General features: G+C 43.1%; 1 protein-coding gene across 1 annotated transcript; it reads right to left on the bottom strand.

The window, feature by feature from the left end:
- Positions 1 to 49: 49 nt before the first annotated feature.
- LOC138622480 (protein Tob2) lies at positions 50 to 8,024 on the bottom strand. Its single transcript, XM_069701310.1, has 3 exons — positions 7,808 to 8,024; positions 2,696 to 5,165; positions 50 to 2,631 (listed from the first exon to the last, which is right to left on the bottom strand). Exon 2 carries the CDS (start codon positions 4,958 to 4,960, stop codon positions 3,752 to 3,754), a length of 1,209 nt encoding a protein of 402 aa, XP_069557411.1. The 5' UTR covers positions 4,961 to 5,165; positions 7,808 to 8,024; the 3' UTR covers positions 50 to 2,631; positions 2,696 to 3,751.
- Between the last annotated feature and the right edge of the window lie 1,592 nt (positions 8,025 to 9,616).

Below are 9,616 nucleotides of genomic sequence, written 5' to 3'. Positions count from 1 at the left end.
CGTTTCACAGCTCTGCATGCTCACAAACAATGAGGACGACACAATTAGCTTATTTTCCATGCTTATTTTTGCCAATCTGATTTTATTACAAACTTAAAAAAGAATCTGATACAATAAGAAACCGCAGTAGTAACTCCCCATTCCCGAGGGGGCAGCACAGAAAACAGGTCATTGCATTTCAGTAGTGAAAGATTCATTATACATCTACAGGGTGTACAGATCAGATACAAAATAGGAAAAATAATAAAATACAGGCAGGAAAGAAAGCACTATATTTATACATCATCTGAACTTTTAATTATATCTATTTTTACTCTTAAATGTTAGATTTTACATAGAAAATAAACTTCTTTTATGACAATGAAATATTCCAAAGTGCAAAATAAAACGCACACATCGATATAAGCAAAGGACATCAGAATACAAAAGTCTTGTTTTTCTTCCTCATTAATGTCCGACCCTGATTGTAGAGTTGCCTGCGTTTAGAGCGGATGTGTGGTATGTGTTTGAAACACTGACTGTAAAACATAAAACAGCATTTAGTCTTAAAGATGTGAGGGAAAACCAGCTTTTCCAATAATCATTCACATCCTTAATTCTAGACCTTAGTTAATTTGCGCTGAATAATGTGATACCTGTGAAATATTTTTTTGATTGAATTCATTTTGGACATGCATGAGACTGAAAAGAATCCCTCCAGGACGTATTTTTACGTAGGCCATCTAAACCAGGGTCGGCTAACAACAGATCAGAATCACATTCACAGCACATTCATTTCCTTCATCCCTCCAAACCTGTCATAACACTGTCTTCCTATTGAAGAGATATACTGGATTTTTTTTTTTTTTTTCTAGGGTGCAGAGAGGTAGAAACCCCTTAAATCCTTCAGGGTAATTTAAATTATGGCATTACATTGCACTGGAGAAGGGTGAGCATCTGTGTAAGCAAAGACAGTCTGGGATATGGCTATAGTATCAGTATGGAAAGGACCAGGCTGATGGAGCGAGGATGAAAACAAAGGTGAGAGGGGGCGGGGGGGGGGGGTAGTAGTGAGATTAAGTAAATTTAGATGGTAAATATAAAAAATAAGGAGAGTTAAACATGTTTTCAGACAAATCAGAGGAGTGGACAAAGAAAACAGGAGTGTCAGTGGAAAAAAAAAAAAAAAAAAAAAAAAGAGGGGTGGCCACAGGAAATGCAGTGAATTCATATATAAAGGGAAAATGGACGGTGCACTGAAAAATGAATCTTAAATGTGGAGATTTTTGGTTTCAATGTACTGCCGATGGGAGTAGTGTTGTCAGACTGCCCTGGGAGCACAGAAAAAGTGATATCAGCCATCTTTTCCTACACAAACCCACTGTAAACATTCACTTCTTAAAACTCCAAATCCAAACTGAAGAATGAATACATTTACCCGTCTTATTAGACAAAATGCTGTACAAGGTACAATACACATTCAATACTTTATTCTGTACATCTTTATTTTTGTCTCAGTTTGCATATATTCATGTTATTTTTTTGAAAAAATAACTTCAGCATGTAAGAAACTAAACAAAGAATCTGAACATAAGAACTTTTTTTTAATTTTTTTTTATATACATATTCCTGGACTCGCCATGTCTTATACAAATGTGAGTGATCATTTGCCAAAAGGAAAATATAGAAGTAGTGGAAATAAATTACAAAACAAAAAATTAGAAATCTTTCCCCTTACAATCGTAACATTTACAGAGATGCGCATCTCCTCACCCATCCCCAAAATAAAGAAATAAAACTTGCATGCACATGACAACCTGTCACGTTGCAAACCCAGCGTGAGCACAAATCAAAGGTCCTCGAGCCATCGTCTACAAAACGGCGTGGAAAACATTCAACTAAACGGCTGAGAATAAGACTGATTGGCGTCTCCTCGCCACCACAATGCAATGAAATACAAATTTTAGCTCCTCTTTTAATCTCTAAACCATTTCATGACAGCTGAATAAAAGAGCCGAACAGGAGGGGTGTAGTGCTAACGGTGACACACACAGCATCAGTAATAAAGTGCTGGACAGCTGGACACGTGGAGGACGTTACCCTTCCTGTCCTGTCCTGACTAACCAACGACGACACTGGACCCGGCTGTTAAATACACATTGTTAGAAACATCAGATATCTGACAAGTTATCCCATGAGGTGACAACAAAAAACAGAAATATAAAGAACATTCCTCTTTGTTGACATCGCTGCAGCTGGGAGAGGAGACAGAGCAACCTGAACGGTTTGATTCTGTTTTTTTCTTTGTAGCAGCCGGAGGAGCAGAGATCACGGGAGAATTTCAAGAGGAGGGGAGAGAGAATGGTGTGAGCCTTTGGCTTCAATACCATTTAAGCTCACCACAAACGTGCTCTGGGTTTTAAAGTGCCGCTTTCTAAGCCAATACACCCTGGAGGGCACAGAGGCAACAACCCTCGAGCCGCTTTGCTCTCTCACCATCATTTCCTTCGGTCTTCCCATCTCCCTTCCCCTCTTCTCCATGCAGAGGAAAACCTCTCCTTCATAGTCAAAGTCATGCTAAGCCATTTATCACAATCCCTACTGCTTAGCTGCTGCGTCCCCTCCCCCTCACCTCCTTCTCCGCCTGTTCACCTTCACACACACACACACACACACACACACACACACACACACACACACACACACACACACACACACACACACACACACACACACAGCTGACTGGAACTGCGTGTATGTGCACATAGTAAAGCGTGTAGTGTGTGCACGTTTTTTTTTCCAAATTTAAATACATGTGTGAAGCCATAATTTCCATCCTTGCATGTACAACTGAGGCATCAGCACATGGTTATTGTTTTAAAATTCAAAAACTCGTTTGTCTTTCACATTCACTCCGACCTTCACAGCTGCAATTTCCCCTGACAGGTACAATACATTCGACTACATCGCTCTCTTACCCCCCCCCCCTTCTCTTACTGCATTTAAACACTGCTCATGCTCTCATTCCAGCTGACGATAACCTCCATTCAATATGCATCAACAACAGAGTTGAGTTGTGCGTTTCAAAAAGGTAACGCGCGGGGGGGGGGGTCGACTTGCAAACAGTGAGTCTCTCCACCACACTGAGCCACAACTAAAACAGAACAACACACACAGAGACAGCAGAGCCCCCCCCCCCTGTGCCCCCTCCTGTATTTGTGGCAAGTAGGGCAGAGCAGATTGCAGAGCAAAGTGCTGAGTTTCCTACAGCCGTCGTTCCCTGCAGGACTTGGCAAAGTCCTTTTTCACAGCATGACAGTGCAGTGCAAAACGGAGCTGTACCAGAACCGAGTCCATTAGACTTCAAGTCAACAGAAAACAACAACAACAAAAAAAGAGAAGAAGTCTCTCACATTAACATTCAATGCAAAATAATAAACAGAAGCGATTGGCAACGACTAAAGGTAGAAAGAAAGCAACCCCCTTCCCTCCCCCCCACCCCAAACTCCTGTCAAAGCCAACACAGAATGTGACAGGTAACAGCGATGGATGCGGGGAGGGTGGGTGGGGGTGCTGGGGGGGTTTACAGATATACAAAAACAAGTCACATGAAATATTCAGTGGACGTGGTATTTTAAATCTTTGTAGTAAAACTAATTCTTAACATGTATTAGTATTAGAACAATTTGTTAGAAAAACTGAAAATATCTGGAGCTTCACTGTCCTACGTCCAACTCCTCCTACGACAATTCTTCTCAGTACAAATGAAGGCTTAGTTGGCCAGCACCACAGGCTGGAAGGACTGGCTGGGATATTGCAGGTTGTAGCTTCCTAAACCCTCGACGAATGGGGGCTTCTCCATGTAAGAGATCCCTCCGTTGCTCCCAATGATGCCCACGCTCTGGGCGGGAGGGCTGGAGAAGGGGTCAAAGGACGGATGGGTGTTGACCGTGTGCGGGGGTTGGAAGGGGCTTGCGTGAGGCTGCATGGGCTGGGTGTCAGCGTCGAAGTAAAGGGCGCCCGGCGATCCTGGGTACACAAACTCTTTGGCGTTGGGCGAGAGCTGGCTGGGGACGGGACCTCCGAGGGAGTGCAAGGAGAGAGACAGGGGCTTGTGCTTGAGCAGCTCTGGTGCGGAGATGTTGGTGGGAGAGCGGGAGACCATCCTCTGGGAAGGCGGCACAATGACGCCAGAGCCGGCTGCCGACCCGGCGGCGCTGCACTTCTTCATTTTGGTGGAGCCGAATTTAGTGGCGGCGAAGCTGGCGGTGGTGAAGGTGATGGGTTGTGGACGGGCGGTGGGAAGGGTGGAGGATGGCTGCTGAGTGGAGAGGTAGGGCAGCCCGCCGTTTGGGGGAGATGGGGTAGAGGTGTTGGAGGAGTGGACCCCAGGGTCGGTGGGTGGGCTGGAGCTGGGGTAGCTGAAGAGCCCGGAGCAGGGCGGGGCCGACAGAGGTGTGGGAGAGCTGGAGAGGGACGGCATGCGGGCAGGAGATGCCTGGCTCCCAATGGGTACAAACACTTGAGCATCTGGGTTGAAGCCGAGGCTCTTGGCCTCCTCCACCTCCGCATCTCCTTTGCCCTCTCTGATTAGCCCCTCCGCCCTCTCGCTCTCACACCCGAGGCCCGGCGGGTCCTCCAGGTAGAGCACCTTCACCGCCCCCTTCTCTCCAATCTGGTAGGACACTTCGTAAGGGTCGATCCACACACTCAGCTCTGCAGGAACATTTGCGCGCACTTCCTCCGTGTCCAGTCCGCTTCTCTTGGCAGCGAGCTCCACCACGGGGTCCCTCTCCGCTCCCAGGTGAATGCAGCGGAAGGCAGAACCCCTGAGAGGAGCCTCGGGGTACCAGTGACCCTCAAAACGAGACACCAGTATCCTCTCCAGCTCCTCACCAAACAGGTCAGCTCGACGCCGAGGCAGCTTGTTGTACAGGTAGGACACGATGAAGTTGAGGGCGACCTTCACTTCCAGATGCATGGCTGCACCGGGTCGCCGCCGTTGTGGGGGACTAAGTGTTAAAGACGACGGTGCTCAGAGTGAGGCAATGCAGCTGTAACAACTTGTTTTGTTCCCTCTGGCTTATTGTAAAGTGTATGATTCTTTTAGTGTCACCATGGTAAAGGCACCTTGAAGGCAGAGGCAGCAGGTTGCAGGCTGTTTTTGTCGTGTTTTCAGGTCCCAACTGTGAAGACAGAAGAAAACAGTAATTTTATCTGACGAGAACATGAGGAATTTGTTGTTCTTATTCTCTTATCTAGAGAGTACATCACACTGATGTTTCCTGGACACAGATGCCGTGGTTTGTACGGGGTACACATTCTGCCAACCGAATAAACAAACTCTTTGAGTTAATAATTTGATCTTTTATGCAAGTATTTTTTACAGTTTTGGTTCAATCTTGGTTGCACTGTGGTTAAGAATGTCAAATGGTTTATTACTCACAGTGGAACTTGTGTACTACAGATATCTGTGAGTTCTTTGAACAAAAGAAAACAAAGACAAAAACACCCCCATTCAAGCTGTATCACAATAAAGAAATGCTACCAATTGTTTTGGTCACAATAAACTTAAATTCCAGTGCAATAGTTTAGAAAATGAGCCACACTTTAGCATCCATACAAGTCTTAGCTCTGAGGAAAGAGACACACACACACACACACACACACACACACACACACACACACACACACACACACACACACACACACACACACACACACACACACACACACACACACACACACACACCACCAACTTGTGTACTGACCTGTGAGAGCATTTCAAATAAGATGGGAGACACACATGCCAGCAGGAATCCTATTAAATTGCATAGAAAATATTACAGTGTAGAAGTTTTGAAGCGTGAATGTCAGTTTCATGCTGTGCGTGTTATGAGGTAAATAAAACTACACAAATGTGAATCTTAGTCAGAAACAAGCTATTATGAATGCACAGTTTTAGATTTGGGGTTTAATCAAGTGCAGCATGCACTGATGGATGTAACAGATGCTGCGTTGTGAGCTTCATAAATCCTGTATAATCTGAATCTGATCCCAGGAAGTGCTTCTTGCTTAATGCTTGAACACAGTCACAGTCCATCCGTCGCCGTGCGGGCTCAAACCCAATGAAAGATCACATACAAAACAAACGCAACACAACGCTCACTGAGGAGGAAGTGTAAAATGGCAGGACAGTTAGCCAACTCCACAGAACACAGTTTCCCAGCATGCAGTGCACACAATAACCCCCTCCCCTCTCTCCTTTAGTCTCACACATACACGCACACAAAAACAATTCCCTCACATTCACTTCCCTGCCAGATGGGGATTCGGCAGCCAAGATTAGAAAGACGCCTCCGATTAAAGACAATTCTAATGTTATTACAGATAAAGCTGCACAGGCGGGATGCAGGGCTGCAGGAGTTCAAGATGAGATTTACATTTTCTTTCGCATGCAAGAGGGTGACATTGAAGGATAAGATGGGGCCTGGTTAGAATGAGGCTATAAATAGGGCCCCATTTTGCATCATCTGTGGTGCAAATGCCTCTCCACCACCTTAATTAAAAATGAGTTACAGTGGCATTGGAGAAGCAGCCAGCAGGTCCATCACCTGCGACGGCCAGCATCCCTGAGAAGCCTGAGTGCACAAACAGCTAAGCTACCAACTGCAATTCCTCTTATTATAAAAAGGGGAGATACACAAAATCCAATGTCATCCAATGACATTAGAGGAGCAGCTCAGTTCATATGTGCAGATTTGCTGCTTCAGGAGTGTACTTAAAAAATCATGAACAGCTTGCATTGTCAATTTAAGATAAAAAAAACAAAACAACAACATTTAATCTTCAATGTTCATAAATCCCCTCACAGTGTTCCTGTGCTCCTCCTGCAGATTCAAATGAGCTGCTTTTATTTTTGCGGGCCTGTTGTTGCGGGTCAGACCACCAGCAGGATCTAGGGTGCTATTTTTGTTTACATGGGACTCATTATGAGAGCAGTGGGTGCTGCTAAATATCCACAGCAATGTAGGTTTCAACTGTTAAACAGCAGAGACACAGAAAACATAAGCTGCGGTGGATACAGGACAGCAAAACCCCTTTTGAAATATTATAATTGAGGGTGACAGCAACATTTAGAGGCCTGCCCGAAGGCAGGGATTGTTGTGATTTGTCCTTTTGTCCCTCACTGCAGTTTTCTCCCAACAGAACTTACAATTGTTTGCATCTTATGCACATGTATATCTGATTGGAAATGCTGGTAAATGTGCAAGAAGGTAGGTCAGACTGTAACAAATATATATACACACGTCGTCCATGTTTGCATACGAGGACAAGCTCAAAGAAAGGCAGCAGGATCTACCTGGGTTATTAATGTCATATGTCAGTCAAAAGGCACTGGAGCAGAGAGGACACTGGTTTGGCTTAACATGCAAAAGGAGAATCCCTCCTTGCCAAACGGTCGCTGTAAATTAAATTATAAAGGCTAATTAAGTGGTGAGCATCCCATCGACCAAGTGAGCCGTGAAGAAGACTCCCCGACAAAAACAACAAAAGAAACAGCAGCTGAGCAGGCGTCCAGAGGGGCACCTCAGCTGATATACATATAGGCTACATATATAACGGACTTGAACAAAAACAAAACCTGTCTGCATCGGTGGCTGAAAGCAGCACAGCCATTCATTACAGTCAGCGCATTTGATGGATTGCCCAAAGCTGCTGGGGAGAACAACAGCAGCACACGGCAACATGCCCATGTCAATTACCTACATCTTAATGCCATACAAATGAAATCATCTCATGCACCCGCTGGCAGTTAATTACTCACCTATCGGTTCTGATGCCCCAGCTCCACTCGTACTCCTCTTTTAATTCCCTTGAGATGTCTCTGATTTCAAGGCGGATGTGTCGACTCACTGCTCACCAGTATTTTCACCTTGGCTTTATTTTGTCTACAGCTGTACAAATTCTCAGATGGTTAAAGGGTCTTCCGCTTTGTCTCCAGCTGACACTTTGCATGGAGGGTCTACTGAAACTTTACTGTTTGACAACCCGGCGTATTTATACAGTGTGACTCGCCCACACCCCCGTGATGGCAGGGACTACTTTCTTCACATTATAATAGGGGCTGCTTTAATATTATTGTTTTATTTTGACGGTATTTGCGCATCTGTCCTCCTGCTGGTAAATCAATGATGCTATCCTAATGTTTTGGATCAATTTTAATGTTAATCCACGTATTGATTTTTAATGAAAAAGGAAAAGGAACATGACATTTCTTACTTTCAAGACATGATGCGTATCAGTCTTTCGCAAAAAAAGAGGCGAAACCAAAAACACAGAAAATATGAACCTTTTTTTCCTCATATAAAATCCTAAATTACCTACAAGTCTCTAGTTTATGTGGCGGAGAGATATTTGTAGTTTCCCATCGTGCTGAGTAATTTACTAAAAATATAAGCGGTGATAGCAACAGAGTCTCTATTGGCTGAGATGGGGGAGGACCCGCAGGTTATTGGGCTACTGCAGCTAAAGCAACTTGACTTTTAACAGGGACTTATGGGAAATGATGTTCCAAACGCTAAACGAGTTGCAGTTCACAGTGAAATAATTAGTTTGTGTTACTTTTAGTTTTTTTTTTTTTTAATCAGCTTTTTGTTAGTTTTGTTTTTCATTTCCACAATTATAAAGCTGTCTTCACTCGAGGATCAGATATCTACAGCACTCGAATGGACACAAATGAATCAAAACCATTGGGTACCAATACTGTCTGATGAAGCATACTAAATTAGAGTTAAGCATTTTCATTTCTTAATTTCATATATATATGGAATTTTCACATGTTCTCCCTTAAAGGTACCCTTAAACAACATTCATTCCTGGCATGTAATTGTGAGTTAATATTTGGCATCAAAAGGCATTCGAAAGTAGATTTCCCTTTTTCTGGAAGCATAATGTAAGTATTATGTGATGGAGCCTATCTAAAAGAACCTAAGGGAAACAGAAAAAGTGAGCATTAAAAATGCAAAGCATGTGTATTTTTGTAAATTATAGCCTATAGCCTATAATATTAGGCTATATGTGATATTGGTGTAGTACCAATAGAACAAGCCATCAAGACTTTTTAGTTGAATTTTACTTTATTTACTGTAGATTAACTTTTACTTTAGAAAAGTACCAATAATAATATTTCAAAAGGAAAAGATTTGAACAGAATGGCCCTCGTCAGAGTGTCGATTTAGGATTATTATTTTTGATCTGGGACTATGTAAACAGAATGTTGTATCTGTTCAAAATATCCTGACTATTTTTTATATACCCAACTGTTTAAGATAATGTTAGGTAGACTAATTTCAGAGAGCATCATATTTTCTATGTTTTGAAAGCCATTATACATTTTAGAGTAAAGTAAAAGATTTTTCTCTGTAACATAGTGGAGCAGCAGAAAATGAAACCATTTGATTAAAATGAAGCAGTCAATCAGCAGTTGATCATTCCAAGTTAAGGCTATTCATGTGAGGAAATTATAGCCGAATATATAGCTAAAGTATCTCAAGGTGTTAAGTTAATAGCAAAGGAGTAAGCTCCTCTCAAGGTTAGGTTAGGTTAGGTTAGGTTAGGTTAGGTAGTTACTTTA

Source organism: Brachyistius frenatus, unplaced genomic scaffold (assembly GCF_029030835.1).
Source record: "Brachyistius frenatus isolate BFR_SWC_R1_liver_20210118 unplaced genomic scaffold, ASM2903083v1 Contig_36, whole genome shotgun sequence".
Taxonomy (NCBI): Eukaryota; Metazoa; Chordata; class Actinopteri; family Embiotocidae; genus Brachyistius; species Brachyistius frenatus.
This window is presented reverse-complemented; position numbering and strand designations above follow the sequence as displayed.

Excerpts from the sequence above, each read along its gene's own strand:
- LOC138622480 (XM_069701310.1), bottom strand. The coding sequence starts at position 4,960 with ATGCATCTGGAAGTGAAGGTCGCCCTCAACTTCATCGTGTCCTACCTG.